This window comes from Ailuropoda melanoleuca, chromosome 14 (genome assembly GCF_002007445.2).
Source record: "Ailuropoda melanoleuca isolate Jingjing chromosome 14, ASM200744v2, whole genome shotgun sequence".
In the NCBI taxonomy this organism is placed as follows: Eukaryota; Metazoa; Chordata; class Mammalia; order Carnivora; family Ursidae; genus Ailuropoda; species Ailuropoda melanoleuca.
Genome location: NC_048231.1, coordinates 83,282,428 through 83,305,686, shown reverse-complemented (window position 1 = coordinate 83,305,686; position 23,259 = coordinate 83,282,428). Strand labels below are relative to the sequence as shown.

Genomic DNA, 23,259 nt, shown 5'->3' with positions numbered 1-23,259 from the left:
GCCCAGATGCCAAGGGCTGCGAGAACTGAACAGTGAGGATTTGGCAGGAGTGGGGAGTGCAGACTTCCCACAAGAGGTCAGACAACTCAGGAGAGCAAGGCAGAATACAAAGGGTGTCACCAGTATCAGCACATCTAAGCAGGCAGGACAGAACCCAAGTTCTCAAAAATGTAATCTCCCTCTATGCATCTTCAAAAGCGATAAAGAAAAACAAAACTGTGGTCCCTTTCTTTTATTAATTAAAGATGCTTTCATTTACTCAAACTTAAAAAAAAAATACCTGTCAGTAATGGCTATCATAAACTCATCAATCAGGTCATCATAACGTTGTGATCGATCTCTTTTCTGATATAAGCCCATATAAAATGGATCTTTTAAGAGTGCCTATAAAAAAGACCAAATGTAAAAATAAAATCATTTTGTTATTACATAACCAGCTTAAACATATTCTATAAAAAAATTACTAATGTAATTTTTAAAACCTTACTACATTTCCTTCAAGAAACTCTTAATAGGCTTAATTTACTGTTATTTGTATAAATAAAAGCACAGTTTAAGACAAAGACTAACTTTAATCACAAAATTTTCCCATCTTATCTTCAAAAGAAGGTTGTAGTAAAACTTTTGCTTTTTAAATATGGGAGAAGATCAAAGGGGGAAAATGGTTTTACTCACAGGATTATCAGTTCCTACATCAATACACACAGGCAGGCATCTATCAGGCCGTATTCCCGCACACGCTGTATACAAACAAAGTTTTCCTACTGGGATTCCCATTCCATAGACACCCAGATCTCCAAGACCCAGAATTCTCTCTCCATCAGTCACCACAACAGCCTTAATTACAAAAAATATATATATATAAATTAAAAGTTGTCAAAAGTGGGGTACTAAAAAGCATTCGAAAAAAGATCCTCTTCATGTATTTTCACTCTCACTTTTAAAAATAAAATTGTTTCTTGACTAACTTCCGAAGTAAACCAATCAAGCATATTTAAAATTCTAGGATTTCTGGAACCTAGGTATAAAATAAAGATGAACTAGATCTGATTTCCCTTTGTGTTTGGTTTAGAAACAGAGTGTCTCTAACTGGAGGATCAACTTATATATCTTCACAAAACTAAATGAGGGAAAGGCAGGCAAACTTCTGATAGAGATTAACCAGAAGAGAAAAACAAGGTTAGAAATGAACAATATGCTGCTTTCACGTAATAACTGAGGCCAAACAAGAAACACCTTAACAATAGTGTGGGGGGGGCTAGATCTAAAATTAAAAAATATACCTATCTACAAGGTTTGAAGATGATATGAGTTTAATTATCTGGCCAAATTTTTTCTAGATTATTAGAACTCATGATTATTCATCAAAGATTATTTTGGTGAGGAAGACATGTTATAAAGGCAAGTAGGATTACTGCCTGTAACAAGCACTAAAGCCTGCCAAAAGATCTTAAGTAAATCACTAGGTTTTATTTTATGAAAGACAGCCAGATAGGCCAAGATTTATATTTATTACATTTGAAACTCTAAGAGTTTTATATTTGCTTAAGGATCTAAATCTATCTGAGACTTTGAAGAAAAAAGATGTCATAAATCTTCTCATCACCCGCCAAAATGAAAGTTTTCATGGCATTTTAATGTGTTTTCTCTACCTAGAATCATATTAATAGAAACAGAAAAGGAAAACAGAGAAGGCAAGAAACACCAATGGGATCAACAGTGAGAGGTTCACTTTGTGAACTAACTCCCATTTTGTTACCAGAGTCGAACTCTATACTGGTGACCCATTTTGCAATTATTACTATCATGATCTCCTCAGAGCACTAAATCTGCATGTATGCAAGTGCAAAATAAATCAGAGCAACAATGACAACTATTCTTGGAAATTCAGAGATAACTTACAAAGAAGGAAAAAAAAAAGATTATGAAGAGGAAGGTTGTGCTATTAGTAGTACCTTAACATGATTTTCTGGCCAGTTATCCACAATTGATCTAACATGACCTCTGTCTGAGATTGAAATAAATAATCCCCTGCAACAGAACAAAAACACCTTTGCATTTCACAACAGTTTTTTGTTTTCTCCTAAGTTTTTGCTCACAACTGGAATATTTAGATATTTTAATAAAACATCAAGACACAGTATGATTTCCAAGCAGATTTAGCTAAATCACACTGGATTATTTTCAAATATTTTTAACTACTCCAAACTGTAATTGCATTGCTCACACAGTAGCTGCAACAAAGATCATTATTAAATGACATGATCGTTTTACCCAAGAAGAAACTCGATATACTTCTGGTAGAACGCAGTATAAAAATAAACCACCAATGCAGGATAGCATGATAAAGCTATGTAAACTACTATTAAAATTCACTAAAACTGAAAATCTAAAATTTGAAGGAGCAGGAAGGGAAAGAAGAAAAGTATAGTAACTTCACACAAAAGAGAATGTCCTTGAAGCATCAGGAAAAAGTAAAAAGTTATTTTAAACACACTGTATATTGTTATCCAGTTGAGATAAATCATCCAGATTTTTAAAAAGGAAGAGAGAAAGGAAGAAGGGGCAGGAGAGAAACATAGGTCGTAGAAAATGGGCTGGGTAGAGATGAAGTCCAACAGGCCCCCAGTGCCTTCAAACTGGTTCTTACACTTAACTTTCTCAACTTTGGCATTACTCTCCTAACTCAAATCAGTTTAAATAGTTTCTCAACCATAGCTACATCATAGGATCATCTGATGGGCTTTTAAAAAAATGCCAGGGATCCCACCCCCAGAAATTCTGATGTAACTGACCTGGAGTTTAGATCAAGATTTATTGACCATCTTCTATGTAAAAAACACAGTATCTGCCCTCACCCCAAAGCCATGTTCCTTATGCTTCATGTCCTTTCTGAACACTGGGTACCTGCCAGAACTACACCAGGAACTTTTATGAAACACCTGCACAGGGGCTCAACTCCAGATTGACTAAACCAGAATCTAAGTGGGGCCCAGGCATAAATAAATTTTTAAGTTTCTCTTTGTCCTTTAACGTGGATTGAGAACCACTATTCTGAATGAAAAATAAACTATAAAAGAGCTGAACAGCTGGGTTAACTTAACAAATGTTTAATACACATTAATTGATGGCAGCACACAGTACAGACAGTGTTCTCAAAGTGTCTTCCAGGGAACACCTGCAATACCATCACCAACCATGTTCATTAAAATCCAGACCTCCACACCTTTCTCTTTTTCATTAGAATCTTGGGAAGGGGAAGGACAGGAAGGTTGGCATGGATCAACATTTTAAGTTCCACAGGTGTTTTGCACACACATTAAATTCTGAGAGCCACTAGGCTAGATGAGGGCAGAGTGAAGACCAATGCTAGCATGCATTGTCTGAAGGTCTACATTTGTATCAGTACGTAAGAAAGACATGGAAAGGTGTGAGGACTGTTGAAAATGCTAATATGTTAGAGGAATGTGAAAAGAAAACACAAATTAATCTTAAGTTTACAAAGAATTGTCCCATCAGTTCCTCATCCGACCTTCTCGGCTCCTCTTTAATAGGTACTAGCATTCCCATTTTACATGAAAACAGACTCAAAGGCAGAAGGTGACTTACGGAAAGGCTTAAGTAGATGTCCATTCCCATACTCTTTCTATTTAAAATATTTGAGGTGCTAGAACTATATGAAATTAAAATTTGGGGAAAGTCATAAAACAGAATAAACAACAGAAATTAAAGCCTACAAAAAATAGAACCTTTTAATTTGGGCAGATTGTCAAACTGATATTAATGATAACTCTGGAGAACCTGCCACCAAAATTAAGAGTACCCCCTCCTTTTTTTTGTACAGAAATGCACGATTCTTCGACCAATCATAATAACTTGCAGAAGGTTAGGAATGAATGTTGCCATTTTTACAAAAACAAGATATGAACATGCTGGGTTTTTATTAACTCCTTTTTGTTCAAATTAAGCTTTTGCGAGGTGGAAAATGTGATTGACGTTAAGACTGTAATACATAAAAGAGAAACGTAAGAGGTGTTAATGAGTGCTATTTTTCCTATATAATAACCATTTACAAATATATCTTTAAAAATAAGCCTTACTTAGGTCTTCTAAAGATGTGTCCATATTGGGAGCAGGCAAGACCCACTGTTGGTGTGTATACAATTGGCATCAGACTTTCAATATCATCTTGCAGAATTCTATAAAACAACTTCTCATTTCTTTCTTGTATTCCCATTATATAGATGTATCTGAAATTAAGCATAGGAAATAATGTCTACATCAGTCAGCTTTTACACTCAAAGTTTTGGCCTTTAGGATTAGAAGTTATATGTAAACATCTAAAACTGAGGACTTCCCTCCCTACCAGAAAACAAAACCCTAAATTATCATTATTTAAAACCAAGGACAAAAATTAACAAAAATAAAAATGTACTTAAATGGTAGATGATGATAACGAAGAAGAGGAGGAGGAGAAGGAGAACAGCAGAAACAAGAGCTAACATTCACTCAGCCCTTACTATGAGTCAGGCTCTATTCCAGCCACTAGAAATGCAAAGACTACCATTAGACCACCCTACTCTTAAGGAAATAACTTTCAAGGTGATTGACATGTAAATATGGAAGGAAAATAAACTGGCATTCATTCAGATATTTACTATATACTATGTGCCAGGCACTATTTAGATTCCCAGGATATAAGAAGTGACCCCTGGGGAAGAATGAAGGGGGGGTAAACAGAAGGGGGAATGAACCATGAGAGACTGTGGACTCTGGGAAACAAACTGAGGGCTTCAGAGGGGAGGGGGGGATTGGGATGGGCCAGTGATGGGTATTAAGGAGGGCACATATTCCATGGTGCATGGGTGTTATATGCAAATAATGAATCATGGAACATTGCATCAAAAACTGGGGATGTACTGTATGGTGACTAATAAAACAAAATAAAAATTATTAAAAAAAAAAAAAAGTGACCCCTGTCCTTGTGGAGTTAGAATCCGGTAGCTTAAAGGCATTATAAGGTCTATATAGAGCGCAGAGGTTCCACAAAGGCAATGGTCAGTTCGTATACATATATAAATAATGGCTTTTCAAAAATAAAGCTTAGAAAACTGGGAAATGTTGACTTGAAAAAAACAAGTGACAGGTCGCTGGGCTGGCTCAGTCAGAAGAGTGTATGACTCTTGATCTCGGGGTTGTGAGTTTGATGTTGGTAACTAAAAAATAAAAAAATAAAATAAATAAAATAAATGAACTTAAAAACGAAAAGCTGTAGATGCTTCCACTATTAAAAAGAAAGAAAGAAAAAGAAAAAAGCCAGTGATCATCTTGAATTAAATATGTATAAAACAGACTCACTACTTTTTACTCAAACTTGTCTCTCCTCCTGTTATCATCTGACCAAACGGGAATCTGAGATCCCATTCTTGATTTCTTCCTCTCCCATTCTGTCTTACCTTAGTCTAATAAATCAAAAAGACCTACAGTGTCCACCTGCTAAATAATTTTCAAATATACCTATATCTCCCCTCCACCCTCATCCTGTCCAGGTCAGCATCATTTCTCACCTGGGCTACCTCAGGAACTAACTTTCTTTCCTTCCTTCCTTCTTCCTTCCTTCCTTCCTTCCTTCCTCCCTCCCTCCCTTTCTTTCCTTTCCTTTTCTTTCTTTCTTTCTTTTTCTTTCTTTCTCTCTCTCTCTCTTTCTTTTCCTTCCTTCCTTCCTTCTCTCCTTCTCTCTTTCTCTCTTTCTGTCTGGAGGTGGAGGCAGAGGGAGGAGAGAGAATCTTAAGCAGGCTCCACACCAGCAATGGAGCCCAACTCAGGGCTCAATCTCGTAACCCTGAGATCACGAGCTGAAATCAAGAGTTGAATGCTTTACTGACTGAGCCACCTATGCGCCCCACCTCAAGAACTTTCTAACTAGTTTTTATACACACAATTTTGCCCCCTGCTCCAATCTATCCTTCTCTTTTAAAAAAAAAAATAACTCTGTCCATTTCTATTCTCCTTAAATGCCTTCCGAACACCCATTAAATAGGCTTATGCGTCTAAGATAGTTAACAAGACCTCTGCCTACTTTCTAGCCTCATCTTCCTACTGAACTTACTTCAGTTTCTCAAATGCACACATCTCCTACCTTAGTGTTGCTATATACAAGGCACCCTTTGCCTGGAGCACCCTCTATCCATGCACAGTCCCATACTTATACCCCCCGAATGCAACACAGGTGGCACGCTCTCCCTTTCTGCCCATTCCCCTCCCCCACCACACATATTTACACAGATTTTCCTGTTTTCAGGTCCCTCAGCACCCTACTCCTACTTCTGCGATTCTCACTCCACTTCCTGACTTTGTCTTCCCTCTAGCCTGGATGATACCATGAGCTAGGGACTATTGCCTTATAGAAGTCTGTATTTCCAGTATCTGGCAAAGTAAATGGAATGTAAATGGTGTGTAAATATTTGATGAATAAATAGAGAGAAGTGATTCTATTTGTAAGAGGAATAATATTTTCTATGTAGTTACTGCAGGCAGAAACAATACCAGTAGGTGGTAAAGGGAAGAAGATCGCTCCTCAGGCTAGGGAAGAAAACAATTAAGATTGAATAGCTTTATGAAACAGACAGCAGAGATGTCAAGAACAGATGACGATGATGAACTATCAGGCACATGTGATTCACTTTCACCTTCATTTCACTTTGGTCACCGTACTGAATGCTTCCCACTGGATCTTGTCTCCACCGAGGATTGTTACAGCTCAGAAATCTTGAATGCCACTAACGCAGTACTGTGATCACAACCCTCTCCCCTTGGCTAGCTACACAATGGCCCGCTTCACAGTTCTTAGCGAGATCTCTGGCTCCTGGATCGCTTCCTTTTCTCCTGTTCTATTAGGTTCCCTCCTGGCATCTCTTCTTTCCCTACTCTGGATCCCACGATCAAGCCTCTCACTCTCAACAAATCTCCGCCATTGTGGAATACGCCCGCACCTTTATCATTACACTACCCTGCCACAGTGTCTGTCTCTTCCAGCCATGAACTCTCTGAAGGCAAGGGCTGGAATTTCTCATTTTTGTAGTTCTAGAGCTTAAAATAATGCTTGGCACATAAGAGCCTTGAATGAATATTAGCTGAATGAATTAATGCAGCATCTTTGCCAGCTCAGCAAACCCCAAACCTGAATTACTGTTACATTTCACCTTTTCTGTGAAAAAAATAACATTGCTGGGCAGAATGGCATCAATACAAACAAGACTATGCCACTAGGCCTTCCAGGCCTACCCATGCCTTTAATCTGTCCTTATTTAGCTTCACTTTTGGCTAAATGGCTGTTCTGCGATTCATTATTTGTGTATAACAAATCATGGAACACTACATCAAAAACTAAGGATATATTGTATGGTGACTAACATAATAAAAAATTATTTAAAAAATTTTTTAAATAAAAGAATTATCTATAAATAAATAAATAAATAAATAAATGGCTGTTCCGAACATTTATCACTCTCCTTACCAATTCTATTTAACCTTGGCTTGGCCTTTATAAATCTTAGCCACGACCTTCATATTCTACATCATAGAGAAAATCAAGGTCATCAGGTGGGATGAGATCTCCAAGCGCTGCTCTACCAGCTGCATAGTTTACCCTTACCTGTGCCTGTATTTTATCTTCACTCTTGCCTTAGAGAATGAGCTGTTCTTTTTTCTTGTTCAAGGCCAGCCTCTACCTCTGCACTCAACCCGATGCTCTCTATCTTTGCATTTGACCCTATGAGCTCTACTTTTGCACTTGACTGTATGTCCCTTTCCATTCTCTGGGATCTTGTTCTATCAATTACCCTTCCTTCTGGGCTCATTCCTCACAGCGCAAGCACCTTTAATTTCCTCCTAGCCTGAAATATACCACCTCAAATATAGTCCCCAAGCAGGACTATAAATCCAAGTCTTGCTTTACTTACTCTTCAGGATCTTTCCTATCCCCTTACCTAACTTCTTGAAAGAGTCCGCATTTCCTTTCGTCTCAATCATTTCTCAGTCTATTGTACTCTTCCTTTTGCCCCATCAGATCAAAGAAACCACTCTCACCTGTCATCAAACAATCTCTTGTACTTAACAAACCCAAAAAGGTATTTTTAATTCTGCATTCAGACTGATCCCTCTATGCAGAATACCTTGCCCTTCTTTCTCATTTTACCTGCCACCTGTAACATACTGTTTAAAAATCAGCTCAGGTATCACTTCCTCTAGGAAGCTTTAATGGACTCCCTAAGTTTGGCTAGGAGCCCTATTTGTGCTTTCAGAATATCCTCTGCATATTCCTTTTTCTCACTGTTCTGCACAATGCCATACAGAGTACAATGATGATCACAATATAACTACTGATAAACTTCTAGAAGGCAGGGCTGGGTGTTACTGGGGTGGCAATACATTCTAGTTTGCCTGGGACAGTTTCAATTATTTCTCTTTTTCACTTTCCTGGATTGGACGATATATTAAATTGTCAGCTATCTTTTACCTACTTTACAACCTCAGTGGCTAGTACAGTGGCACACACAAAATACAGGATTAAAAAAGGTTGTTGAATAGAAAGGGTACAAATCAGATGATACTCTGCTTCTAACAGTCCATTGAAGGCTGAAATGCTCTCTGATTTTAAGCTTAAAAAACAGATTTCTGCTAAATTTTACAATAGTGAACACAAGTATTTGGTGAAATAAAGGAAACATAATCACTATAAAAATAATAGTTAACTGCCTAAAACGCAAACTTCGTTATAAGACTGCATATTTCTTACACAATAATAACCATAATGCTCCTAATTTTTCTCATCAGAGCATCAATAAAGAACTAAACATCTAATCAACTCTTACTTTTCCAAAGGGCCATTCAATTTTTTCACGTTTCTATGGAATCGTAAAGCTTGAATATCTTGTGTCTCTATTTTGGGAGGTAGAAGTCCTTGAAGACCAAGCATTTGTCGTTCTTGTAATGTAAATGCCATTCCCTAAAAAGGAGAAAAAGATGAAAAATTATTGCTTACTGAGGTTGCAATGGTGCTATCCTGCAAAATGTAATTTAAATGTAAATTTTTTAAAAAATCGTTAAGATATCATTTTGCCCAGACCGTCAAAAATTTGTAAGACTGATCATCTCTAGTATTGGTAAGGGTGTGGTAAAAGAGTTACTCTCACATACCATTGCTGGAAATGTAAACAGGTTTTAGTTTTTTAGAAGACAACTTAAAAATATTTTTAAATTTGAATGCACATACACTACTTCTAGACAGCCATCTTAGAGAAATATTCATACATAAAATAAGGAGGCATATACAAAAAAATTAGTTATAGTACTGTTTCTAGTTCTCTTGACTATTACAAACTAACTAAAAGCCCATCAATTATGGAACAGTTAAGGAACCCATGGTATTTCCATACCATGAAATACCATACACTTAAACACAGATCTCCAATTATGTAGAAGTATCTCCCAGACACATAGTTAAGAAAATAAAGCAAGCTGCAAATCAAACACACTCACTGTTGACTGTTATGTCCAGAAAACCCCCATAAAGTACATATTATACACAGTTGCATGCATACATTAGAAATGAAATTAACAGAATACAGCTTGAAAGAACACAGACCAAAGTGATGACAGAAGCTACCCTTGCTAGAAAGAGGTAAGGCTGAGCTAAAGAAGGCAAAGGAAGCAATGATACTTAGGACATTAACCTATGTCATAAGAAAATCTTTTCCAATTTCTGATACTCAGTTGTGTGTTAAATTCTTTTCATAGAAGTGATGTCAGTGAAAATGCCAGAGTAAGGACTTCCCAAATCTTTTCCTCCATAAAAGCAATAAGAACACTGGCCAAGTGATCAGAATAAACTTCTTCAGAATTCTGGAAACTAACCAAAGGCTTCAGCAATCAGGGAACATTTTATTCAAGAAAAACAGCTGAATTCTCATAAGAACAGCAAGCTTCATGACATTTTTATTTGCCTTATTCCTATGTTTCCCTCCTCAGCCCCCTGTAGCCTAGAAAATAGCAATCACTATGAAACAATCACTTTGAAAAACAGAGCCTGGCAGCTACTAAAGGGAGGCTGGAGATAATTCTAAAGCCCCATACTCAGGAAATTTGCCATTATTTGACCTGTCTGGTGGTTTGGTGGAAGACCCCACTTGCAAGGCTGTCTTTATTTAATCAGATTTGGAGTTCACCCCGTGTGAACAGCTTTTTCTCCAGAAGAGCTTGTTGAAAACAATCAGAGGTAATTATTTAACATGGCAGCTGTCTGAGGCAGTGGATAACAGCTGAGGTAAACAATAGACTAACCAAAAAGCTGCAAAGGAAAAGCTGAGGAACAAAATGTCCACAGGGTAGATGGGAATTTGAAAGCTTGACATATTCCTAAGATTCTAGATAGTCACCATGAGCTATAGGCAAGTCTAGAAAAGACTTGGTAAGGCCCTTAGCTCCCACCTCTGGTTAACCTTGAGGCTCTGTGTAGGGTTGATGTGTAGTTGTAAACTGCCTGAGTACTAAAGGCATGCCCCAACATGTACACAGAGCCCTTAGGTATTTAAGTCTCCATCTAATCATTAGTTGACCACTAAGCTAACAAAGCAGACTTTAGTGGGCATATCAAAACAAGAATAAAAACTTTTAAAAAATAGTTCAATTGTACTTTACACACATTAAAAGAAGTAGTTCAGAAATGTCACTAAATAGACAACAGCAATACGACAAACCCTGGGAGGAATATCTGGTTTCCAGAACAGCGACATTATTGAATATGTCCAGTTCTCAACAAAAAATTGTAAGACATGCAAAAAGACAAAGCTGGCTCATACACAGGAAAAAGGGTAGTTAATAGAAACTGTCCCTGAGGAAGGTCAACCATTATACTAACTAAACAAAGACTTTAGGTATTTTAAATATGTTCAAAGTACTAAAAGACATCACATCTAAAGAACTAAAGGGAAGTACAAGAATGATATCCCACTAACTACAGAATATCAATGAAAACATATAAAAAAGAACCAAATGTAGAAATTCTGGAATTCAAAATACAATAACTGAAATAAAAAAATTCAGAGGGGCTGAACAGCAGATTTGAGCAGGTGGAAGAAAGGATCGGCAAACATAAAGAAAAGTCAATTGAGATTATCCAGTCTGAGAAACAGAAAGAAAAAGCAATGAGTAAATATGAACAGAGCCTCAGAGACCTGTGGGATACATTCAACTGTGCCAACGTATGCCTAACAGGAGTCCCAAAAGGCAAAGAGAGAAAAGGACAAAAGAATATTTGAAGAAATAATGACCAAAAGCTTCTCAAATCAATGAGAAACATTACCCCTAGAAGAAACACACATCCTAGAAGCTCAACAGCTCCAATCAGAAAAAAACTCAAAGAGATCTACACCTAGACACATCATATTCAAACTGTTAAAAGACAAAAGAAGAAACTTGAAAGCAGAGAGAAGTCACTCATCATGTACAGGGGATCCTGAAAAAGAGGAACAGCTAATTTCTTAACAGAAACCACAGAGGCCATAGGCAGTAGGATGACATATAGTGCTGAAGAAAAAAAAAAACCTGTCAACCAAGAATTTCTAAATCCTTACAAAATTATCCAAAAACGAAGAAGAAATTAAGATATTTTCAAATAAAAATAGAGAACTCATTGTTGGCAGGCCTGTCTAACAAGGAATATCAAAGGGAGTCCTTTAGGCTGAAATAAAGACACTAGACAGTAACTCAAATCTACATGAAGAAATAAAGAACACAGGTAAGATCACCATATAGGTAAATATAAAAGTCAGTATAAATATATTTTTTTTGTTTATAGCTCTTCATCTCTCCTACTTGACTTAAAAGACAACTACATAAAGAAATAATTATAAATCTGTATTGATGGTCATACAGTGTATAAACATGTAACTTTTATGACAAAGCAGACAAAGGGAAAGGCTGGAACTATACAGAAACAGTTTCTATGTACTATTAAAATTAAGTTGGAATCAATCTGAATCAGACTGTTATAAAGATGGTAATTATAATCCCCAGGGCAAACCACTAAGAAAATAACTCAGAAAAAGGCAGTAGAAGAAATGACAAGGGAATGAGAATGGTATACTAGAAAATATCAATTTAACACAAAGGAGGGGAACAATGGAGAAATAGAGGAACAAAAAAGACAAGACCTTTAGAAAACCAACACCAAAATGACAGACATAAACTGTATCTTATCAACCATTATATAATGTAAATTAATTAAAATCTACAATAAAAAGGCATGGATTGGCAAGATGGAGAACATGATCCAATTTTATGCTGTCTACAGGAGACACACTTTGATTCAAAACACAATTAAGTAGAAAGTAAAAGGATGGAAAAAGATATACCATGTAAACGGTAACCCAAAGAGAACTGGAATGACTAAATTAATAACAAAATAGATTGTGAAATACACATTGTTCAAAGAGAGGGACATTTTATAATGATAAAAAGGTCAATCCATTAAGAAGGTGTAACAATTACAAATATTTTTGCATCTGTGAAAAAGGCCCAGAATACATGAAGCAAAAACTGACAGAATCTATGAAGAAAGACAAGTTGGAGACTTCAATACCTCACTTCCAAGAATGGAGAAAACAACTACATAGAAACTCAGAAGCAAACAGAAGACCTGAACAACACTGTAAAGCGACTAGACGTGACAGACATGTCTGACACACTCCATGCAACAGCAACAGGATACACATCCTTCAAACCGAGTGCACGTGGAATATTCTCCAGGACATATGTTAAACCATAAAACAAGTCTCAATAAATTCAAATGGATTTAAATAATCCAAATAAGATCTCTAACCATAATGCAATGAGATCAAAAATCAATAATACAAGGAAATTTGGGGAATTCACAAATATATGGATTTTAAACAACACACTCCTAAATGACCAACTGACCAAAGAAGAAATCACAAAGGAAATTAGGAGATACTTGGAGATGAATTAAAACACACATACCAAAGCTTATGGGGATGAAGTGAAAGCAATGCCTACTGGAAAATTTATAGCCATAAATGTCCACGTTAAAAAGGTAGAAAGATCACAAATCAATAATCTAAACTTCTACCTTAGGAAAGTAGTGGGGGAAAGAGCAAACTAAACCTGAAGCAAAAAGGAAGGGAAAGAAATACAAAATATCAGAGTGAAAATAAATGAAATAGAAAACAGAAAAAAAACTAGAAAAATAAACAGTGAACCCAAGAGTTGGTTCTTTGAAAATATGTACAAAATTGATAAACCTTTAGCTATACTGGAAAAGGAAAAAAAGGGAGAAGACTGAAATTACTAAATCTTTGCAACTCATATTTCTCCTTGTAAGATTTCACCTAAGGCTAGGATATATAAAAGAGGTAAAACCCAAACTGTCACCCTTACTTCCTTTTCCCACTCTAGTACAAGGCTAAAGTGGAAAAGCTAAACTTCATTTATTTTTTAAAATCATTCATTTATTTATTTAAGTGATCTCTGCACCCACTGCGGGGCATGAACTCATGACCCTGAGATCAAGAGTCGTATGCTAAGCCAGCTAGGCACCCCTAAACTTTAGATTTAAATGAACTAATTAGTTCACTTAAAGGTGCTTTACCTACCCTACTGCCAAAGATAAATAAGTTGGCTACACAAGGTGTCACTGCCTATCTCCTATTTAGGCTTAAGGGACACTCAAAAGCGTTTTATTTGGGGTGCCTGGGCAGCTCAGTCAGTTAGGTGACCAACACTTTAGATTTTATTTATTTATTTCTTGAGAGAAAGAGAGAGAGCACGAGCAGTGGGAGGGACAGAAGGAGAGGGAGAATCTCAATCAGACTCTGAGCTGAGTGCAGAGCCCGACGTGGGGCTCCATCTTACGACCCCAAGATCATGACCTGAGGTGAAATCAAGAGTCAGATGCTTAACCAACTAAGCCACTCAGGTGCCCCTGCTGTCCCAACTCTTGATCTCGGCTTGGGTATTGATCTCAGGGTCATGAGTTCAAGCCCCACGTTGGGCGTGGAGCCTACCTAAAAAAAAAGTTAAAAAAGAAAGCATTTTATTTATAATGCAGAGTAGAAGTTAAAATGATTTAAAAAACAATTTTATATATTAAGTATTTATGTTAATAGTTGATCAAATGCTTAAATTTGCTAGCCTGGTATTAACAAGTGAAGCAAGCCCCACAAAGATGACATTAGCTTCAAATGAACACCTTTAACAGTCCACTTCTCCACCTCTGCCCATTTCCCCGGGCCACCTGTTCCACCATGTCTGCCCTTTTCTCATCTATGCCACAGCAATGCCCTCCCAATTAACATAGTGGTAAGTGTGCCTCCTTTGGCTAATCCTGAAAGATCCCCTGTGCTATTTTCCTTTAGACACACCCAGTTTCTTTACTAAGCCAATATTGATAAAAATCCGTTAACTACATTTGAATACTGGGAAGAAAGAAAAGTCCCCTTCTATTCGTTTCCCTCCAAGTGCAATTAGAATAAACTGTCAGGAATTAGGAAGTTACCAAATACTGATAACTGATAACTAGTAACTAATGATTCATAATGTCAAGACTGAAAACAATATTCAACAATAGCATCATGGCTAACTAAATTATAAAACATCCCCTGAAAGAAGCAACTCACACTTACATAGAATTTACAGTGCCTAAAGTAGCTTTACAATTTTCCTTTTCCTCCATATCAGTTTAGATGAAGAAACTGGGATCCAAATTGGTTACATCTACACTGAAGATTACGCAGCCTGGAAGGGTCAAGCTGGGTCTCTCTTCAATCTCTATGATTCCAAATCTACCTATTGGACTATGATGCAGCCATATATAGAAGGCTTATGAACCATCATGGACATTATTTATAATATACTCTTCCCAGTAGTAAAATGGCATATAAAATTGTATCCTATGCTCTTCAAAGTAAATATACTTTTAAGGGGATTTGACAAAATAAAAACAGATGATATACTGGGATGGTAGGAATGTGATTTTTCTTTCTTTTATTAGTCATAATATAATTCTTATTATTTATGCAAATAATAAGAAAAATTTGAATTAGTTTACTATTAGACATCTAGCCAGGGGAAGTTAAAATAAAAACAAACAAAAACCCTCGCAGAATTAAGAACCATAAAACCACAGCTCCAGGTACAAACTAGAAAGTGCATACTTCCTACAGGAAAGGATGCAGTGTTGAGTTTCAAAAAATTATCTAAAAAGTTTACCAAATGAGCATGAGGAGAAAAGGGGAAATCCAATCTTCCACTTGCACAGCCTTTTGAATACTTCAAAATGCTGTATTACCTACATGATTTAAATGAGAAAACTGAGGTCTGGAGAGGTTAAATGAAGAGTCAAAGTTTCATGGCTAGTAAATCCAAATTCACACTGAAACTCCTGCTTATAACCTAGTCCTTAAAGTATAAGGACTTTTAAAATATTTCATAAAGAATTTCATATTCATACCAGAATAAGCAAATCTATAGGAAGAGAAAACAGATTCATGGTTGCCAGGAGCTGAGAAGGGGGAGGGGGAGTGACTGCAGAATGGTATCTGGTTTCCATTTCAGGTGATGGATGCACACACTGAATGTACTTAATGTCACTGACCTATACACTTTTAAACCATTACAACTGTAAACTGTACACTATTTACCACAATGAAAAAGTCTTAAAGACATAGTAACAGGTCTGCCTTTAGTAGACAGTGATTACAGACATCTTAAAAGACAATCTTAAAAGAATTCAATACCGCCTAAAATTACTCTTTTATTAATGATAGCAACATACTCTTAAAACATTTAGCCTACAACGTTTGAAGCACAAACCTGATTTCTTTTAAGCTCCCAAGGAGTTCATGACCCTCAAATCAGGAATCACTAGTCTACGTTCCTTCTTGAACACATAACGAAAAACTATTCCTGATGCTTAAGGGGTTTCCAAAAATGATCTTTCAATGAGGTAACCTTACGGATGCTACCCAACCTTAGAGATTTCAGAGGGCCAGAGCATTAGATTTTATTTTCTTTACAGAAGTACTGTAATGCATTTTAGACTACCCTCCTTAAAATTAATTTGACACTTAATGTACTTTATAAATTTCTCATAATTCCCTCATAGTACATTTTAAATAGTTTCTGTAAGGATAAAAATAAAATAAAACCAACATAATTAGCAAATATTTACTATACCCATGGCATTGTAAAAAAATACAATATTTTGAATGGTCCCTGCCCCAAAGGAACCTGAAATATAGTTAAGAAATATAAATTCATGGAAACATAAATACCAACAATTACTTCAATGACAACTTAAGACATGAAAGGAAGCACACAGCAACAGATATCGATTACTTGCCATAGGAACAGGAAGATAAAAACTGCTACAGGGTTTCATAGAAGGGAGAGATTATTCCAGTCTATGGTGTAAGAAAAGGCTCTACAGGAGAACTGGATTTTGAATGAGTTGCATCTTGAAGATTAAGCAAGATATGGGGAAGCGAGGCAAAAACAAGAGAGGATTAGAATACACCTCTTTAAGCTTCATTTAACTCACTACTGCCTGCTGAATTCTCACTCTGTCCAAGGTACCAAAAATGCAAAGATAAGGCACTCTGGATGATTCCCAGTTAATTTCCCTTTGTAGGCCTGATGTGTTTTGAAAATATATCATACTGTACAAGTAGTTATCCTCAACCCCCATCATGCGAAACAAATAGGATTGGCAAATTTCTGATGACCGTTGTTTTAAAAGAAATCACGCCTTCATCTGAATGCATTATTCCCAAGAGTTAAATTTCACACATTACAATGAGCCAATGTATCCTCTTAAAAGCTTTCGGTAAGACGTCTCTTTCTAGAAGCATGTGTACTTACTAATTATTATCACCACTAGAAAACAGAGAGGGACTTGTCCACTGGACACAGCTTGGACACGGAATAAAGGCAAGACTAGATAATGCCCATCACTTCTGCCCCAAGAGCATAATGAGGGGTCAGAAGTCTCTCCACTTTGAAGCAGTACTGTGAGATTAACGGGCAAAAGCACTTGTGTGCGATGATTTGTGTCCAAAAAGCTGGTGGAAGTGTGGACATTAGACAAAATTTCATTCTACAATTTTAACCCCATCTTCCAAGGGCTCAACTGGATTTGAGCTGGGTAAATCTAAATATCTTACACCGGCCAAAAGTCTTGGCCAGACTGCTATTCTAGGGAAGTTTTTGAGCTGAAACTAGGAAACAAAGTCTATCTTTTTCTGGTGGTAGAAGTTGCCAGGGGTGAAACTGGGAGCCATAAAGCAGTCATGATTCTTGCCATGTGGAGAAAAGTGTAAAGTCATGCAGAAAAAGCAAATACCTCTGAATAGTTTTAGTATAAAGCTATCAAATAAAAAAAGGTCATACTTTATCAGTCTAAAATATATCAAATCTTTACCAGGAAGAGAGAAAATGTTATGTTAGTATTAATGTTACTAACCTTGTTTGTTCTTGGGTTCAACATGAGTGTCTTGCCTTTTTCTTTTATGTGCATACGACGACATACTAGAGTATAGGGCGTAGCAACTATTCTTAACCGGGACAACATCTTTCTTTTCACCTGGGGAAAAAGAAGCAAATAAAGGATGAGAAACATATTATAGAACTGCATGCACATCAGGTATCAGTTTTCAAAAGCAGACAGAGAAAGCTTAATTTTCCACACCTAAAAAAGCTTTATCAAAGTACATTTATGTTTCTATAAGGTTGTAACCATTGTAAAAAAGTAAGGATTGGGTGAAGACAATGACTTGACTTTTCCTGACAATACTCCAAATCCCTGGTTAATAATTACTGCTATTTTGTATATACTGTATACTACAGTGTGATAAACATTTATTCTTTTTCTAAACCACAAGTGTGGCAAGGTATGTATCTCCTGATTATGAGAGAAAGAAAGAAATCCAGAGATTAAGAAACAAGGTAACATCTAGTAAACAAAGACATGTGGTCCATGTAATGCAAATAGGAGTTTAGGTTGAAGGTGGAAAAGTAACAGAGAAGCCTGGAGCATAAACATTCAGAGGAAGAGAAGCTATTCAAATTCTTAATCTAGCTGTGGAATTTTAATGTACTAATATAGTCAGTGTTTAAATATAATGTACTAAAATTTTTTTGTTTTCAAAAATTCTGTTATTTAATATTTTAAAAAACATGCAAATTGGCTAGAAAACACGTTTTTGCCCTTTCACAACCATCACAAACACATGGGAATTTTTCCAAATTGGAAACTCTACATAATACATTACACATTAAATATTTAAAATGGGACTATAATAGATTCTTCTGCATATCAATTCTGCTACCCAAAATCAATTTGCAAAGCCCATTTATCTTAATCATTACAAATCACTGCAATTATACCACAATAAGTTTTTACTGGAATTTTTATTTGCTTAGAAATCCAGGTTTGTATATGGGGTACAGCAAACCATTACAGTGGGATTATTTTTAAGTTAATTTTTATGGAAGTGAATTCACATAAAACTTGCCATTTTAAAGTGAACAATTCAGAGGGATTTAGAAAATCCATAATGTTGTGCAACCTATCTCGATCTAGTTCCAAAACATCTTCACTATCCCAGAAGGAAACACTACCCCATTAAACAGTTCTTCCCCTTCCTCCAGTGCCCACAACCACCAACCTGCTTTCTGTCTTTATGGATTTACCTATTCTGGATATTTCATATAAATGTGGTGCACAAATGTGGCCACAAAAACAAAAAATCTATATGATTATAAGGACATCAAGAATCATGAGAGATGGGGACTGCAGGGTGGGAGGATAGGACAGATGTTTAAAGGTATAAACCTGCAGTGAGAGTCCTAAGAAATAATAATTCCTAAATATCTAATGCATAGTATAGTGAATATAGACAACAATGTTGTACTATAATCATCACACTTTCTAAGAGACTGATCTTAATTGTTCTAACCACTAAAAAGAAATGATAATTATAAAGCATGAGAGGTGATAATTATCACTACAATGGCAATCATATTACAATATATAAATATATCAAATTAATGTTATATACCTTAAATTTATACAATGTCATACACCAAATATACTTCAATAATAATAATAATAACAAAGAATTATGAGAGATATACAACAAAATAATTGGGTCACTTTAAAATGTTAGTGAAAGACAAACAGTAAACCTGAATTTAAAAAATGCTATCAAGGACACTTATTGGGACAACTGGCAAAACTGGAAGATATATTGTAGCTTAAATAAAAGTACTGTAAAATGTTAAATTTTCTGTATTTGATAACCGTATGGAAGAGATATCCTTGTTCTGAAAACAAAGTGAAGTATTAAGGAGCCAGGAAGTATGATATATGCAACCAAAGCCTTTCAAATCATCTCAAAATAAATTTTAAAAAGATTGAAATGGTAGCATTGATTATGTGTTCATGTGGTTCTTCCAGGAGAGACAGCATTATTTGTCAAAATCAAAACTTTGGTACCAAAAGACTGGATTAGTATTGCAGTATATTGGTGAGGTAGGCAAATCTAAGATATAGTATGGAATACTTTTTACTTTACATCAAAGACAATCTGAAAAAATTTTCATTTTGTAATCAGTACTTGTGGTATAATCAGAAATATATTGGGGGGGGTGCCTGGGTGGCTCAGTCAGTTAAATGTCTGACTCTTGATTTCCACTCAGGTCATGATCTCAGGATCCTGAGGTCAAGCCCCAAGACAGGCGTGCAGAGTCTGCTTGAGATTCACTGCCTCTAGCTCTCCCTCTGCCCCCACCTAAATAAATAAATAAATAAAATCTCAAAAAAAAAAAAAAGAAATATATTTGGTTTTTGTCCCCAAGTTCTGGCACAGAGCTCCTAAAAATCCTTGGAATTTCCTGAATGATAGGAGTATTTTTTTGTTATTCATAAGAAGTCACTTTTGATCACGCTTGAATATATGCTAATGAGGTGACCTAGGGCTGACCACTATAAAGCCTCAGACAGAGCTGGTCACCAGAAACACCAAGTGATTAGAGAGTAGGAACTTTCTGCCCCACTCCAGAGCCTCCAGAAAAGGAAGTGGGCAGGGGCTGAAGACTCTTTAACAAGGAGATCTGAGGGGTGCCTGGGTAGCTCAGTTGGTTAAACAAGATCTGAAGAGCTTTCATGTTGGAGAACACATTAGGTACTGGGGGGAGTGGCACACCCAGGGAAGGCAAGGAAGCTCTATGTCTCCCCACCCCCCACCCCATCAATACCTAGTTCTATGTATCCCTTCCATCTGTTCCTGACTTGCATCCCTTTAAAATAAACCAGCAAATGTAAGTGAAGTATTTCTCTGAGTTCTGTGTGACATTATAGCAAATCTTCAAAACAGGAGGGGGTTGTGGGAAGCCTCAATTTATAGAGAGTTGGTCAGAAGTGTGGGTCACAACCTGGGACTCGTAACTGGCATCTCACGTAGGGGCAGTCTTTTGGGATTGAACCCTTAACCTATGGGATCTGAAGCTATCTTCGTATGAACAGTGTTAGAATTAAGTTAAATTAAAGCAAACCCAGTCAGCATTTGCTGAGAATTGGAGAATTACTGGGTGTGGGGGAAAAAAAATCCCAGGTTTAGTGACCAGAAGAATTGAGATTGCAGGTAAGGAAAATTAAAGTTTTCCCTTTCAGTAGTTAAGAGCAGCATTCTAATATATGAAATCTATTTTCAACTCCTGGTTAAAGTTTTGCTTCTATCCAGGGTGCCTGGGTGGCTCAGCTGTTAAGCGTCTGCCTTTGGCTCAGGGAGTGATCCCGGAGTTCTGGGATCGAACCCCACGTCGGGCTCTTCCACTGGGAGTCTGCTTCTTCCTCTCCCACTCCCCCTGCTTGTGTTCCCTCTCTCGTTGGCTGTCTCTCTCTCTCTCAAATAAAATAAATAAAATCTTTAAAAAAAAAAAAGTTTTGCTTCTATCCAATACTGAATTTAGTCTGTTAAATAAAGATAACACTACTTGTCAAATCTACTTTACATATATTTATGATGATCAAATGAGACTATATGCAAAAAAGTATTATAATTACAGAATGTTTTATCACTGAAATTACTTTATTAGTAAGCGTGAGAGAGTAAAATAAAATATAAAGTAATTTTAATATTGTCTGTAAAACAGTGCTCACAAGTTAAAAAAATATTAAGGACAAAAAATCTGCCCAAATTAGAACCAAGCACTAAGAGATAGACAGGGAGGCTTCAATACCAGAAATGAGAACAATGAGAAGCAACAAGATAAAATGTTATGTTATGCAGGTGTGATGGAAGGAAAACTCTAAGAATGAGTGAAGTACAAAAAGGAACCAAAAGGCAGGGCTTCTAATTTTTAATTAATATGTAAAATCAAGCTGCCTGCTTACCTGACAGTTTCTGGGAAACTGAGATATGCCTCTGGTTTCTCCTCCTGGTGTGTGATTCCCATGGCCTTGCCCTGGAACTTACTCTCTGGTGTTTACAAACGGGACTGGGCCAGAAACTGCTAGGCCACTGGCTGCTGGAGACTACTCTCCCTGGCCCCCTACTTGGGGTTAAAGGAGGTCAATGCAAGGGAGACAGAAATTAGAGGTCATGACTGGGTGCATTGAGCACAAGCTCTGCAGTCAGACTGGAGTCTGAATCTGGACTCGGCTCATCACCGCTTTGGATTCAGTGTGTCACCCAGGCATTCCCAAATGGTCTCTGAAATGGTGTTAGCCTGGAACACATTTTTCACTGATGTGTGGCCAAATGCAATATAGTTGTTCATAAAACAAAATTTATTCTCTTTGCTTTCCTGTTCTAATTATGATCTTCCAACCTTTTTGGTGATAAAAATGTCTTTTTTTTTATGAAAAGACAGGGATGGTGGATTGCAATAGTTCTTAAAAGGGTCCTTAACCTTGAAAGAATGAAAAGTTGGCAGTCTATGTCTGGTCCCAATTGTTCCCCTATACACACCTGCCCATCAAGTCCAAAAGTCTGGGGACTGCCTTAAAAGTCTCACTTTTCTCATCAATGAAACAGGGGAGGGGAAACTCTATTCTGCAGAGCTGTGTAGTAATGATGATATTTATAAAGTATCAAGCAATTAAGAGCTTTATCATCATCATAAAAAGCTTGACTACTTGACATGAAACTTTATTCAATAAAATCCATATCCAGGCAGTTTAGCAGAGTAGTCAAAGGCAAGCTCTGGAATCAGACTACTGGATTTAAATCCTGGCTTGGCCAATGCTAACTCTGATTTTGAATAAGTCTGTTGCAGTTTTCTCATCACTCAAATGGGGATGATAAACAACAGGACCTACTAAACAGGGCCATTTTAAGATTTAAATTAGATAATCCACGTAAGATGCTTATCACAGTGCCCTCTAAGTGCTCTATACATGTTAGTTATCTAAGCACTATTAGTAGTCGTAATAGACCAAGGTAGTCAGGTGTCTTCTGAATGCCTGTTAGTTTCTGCATCAACATCTGTGAAATCCTTATTAAGAGGCTATAAGGATAGTCATGGTTAGCATTTATTTAAACTATTTCAAATTAAATCTCTAGGTCAGTAATGAGAATTTGGATGGTATACAGATCCAGGCAACATCAGTGTCATTCTGAACAACATCTACAGAATCAATATAGTATTTTTCATTACTTTTGAAATTTGTATGTATTGATCAAAGAAAATATACAGCCATATAATCAAAATGGTGACTTTAAAATAAAAGTTAACTTTTTATAAAATAGATTTTTAGAAAATCAAACATAGAGTGATTTTGATAGTATGAATTTTGTCCACCTTCTAAAATTGATCCTCAGTAAACAACCATAGGTTTCAGTTATTATTTGTTTTAAAATACAACTAAGTTTGGGGTGGCTGGGTGGCTCTGTTAGTGAAGTATCTGACTCTTGATTTCAGCTCAGGTTTCATTCTTAGGGTTGTGAGTTCAAGCCCTGAATTGGGTGTGGAGCCTACTTATAAAATAAAATATGACTAAGTTTGCCGAAAATTCACCAAAGTTAATTATAATTTATTTTAGTTTCACTTAATATAAAATTTAATATAGTTTAGAATAGCTTGTTGTTATAGGAAATTAAATACAAGTTATGCATGAGCAGCATTATAGGAGTTAATTTGCAAAAGAAATTCTCAAATGGTAAATAAGTTTTTCTTTTATGA

The 23,259-nt window shown here is 36.4% G+C and overlaps 1 protein-coding gene across 1 annotated transcript in view; it reads right to left on the bottom strand.

The window, feature by feature from the left end:
- Positions 1–23,259, bottom strand: part of ME2 (malic enzyme 2) — a 48,441-nt gene that overhangs the window by 23,237 nt on the left and 1,945 nt on the right. The window contains exons 2-7 of the mRNA XM_002916787.4: positions 17,537–17,656; positions 8,874–9,007; positions 4,101–4,250; positions 1,956–2,031; positions 676–837; positions 281–384 (exon numbers count right to left, since the gene is read on the bottom strand). Coding sequence (XP_002916833.1) covers positions 281–384; positions 676–837; positions 1,956–2,031; positions 4,101–4,250; positions 8,874–9,007; positions 17,537–17,644 — 734 coding nt within the window. The 5' untranslated portion in view covers positions 17,645–17,656. The remainder of the gene's footprint in view (positions 1–280; positions 385–675; positions 838–1,955; positions 2,032–4,100; positions 4,251–8,873; positions 9,008–17,536; positions 17,657–23,259) is intronic.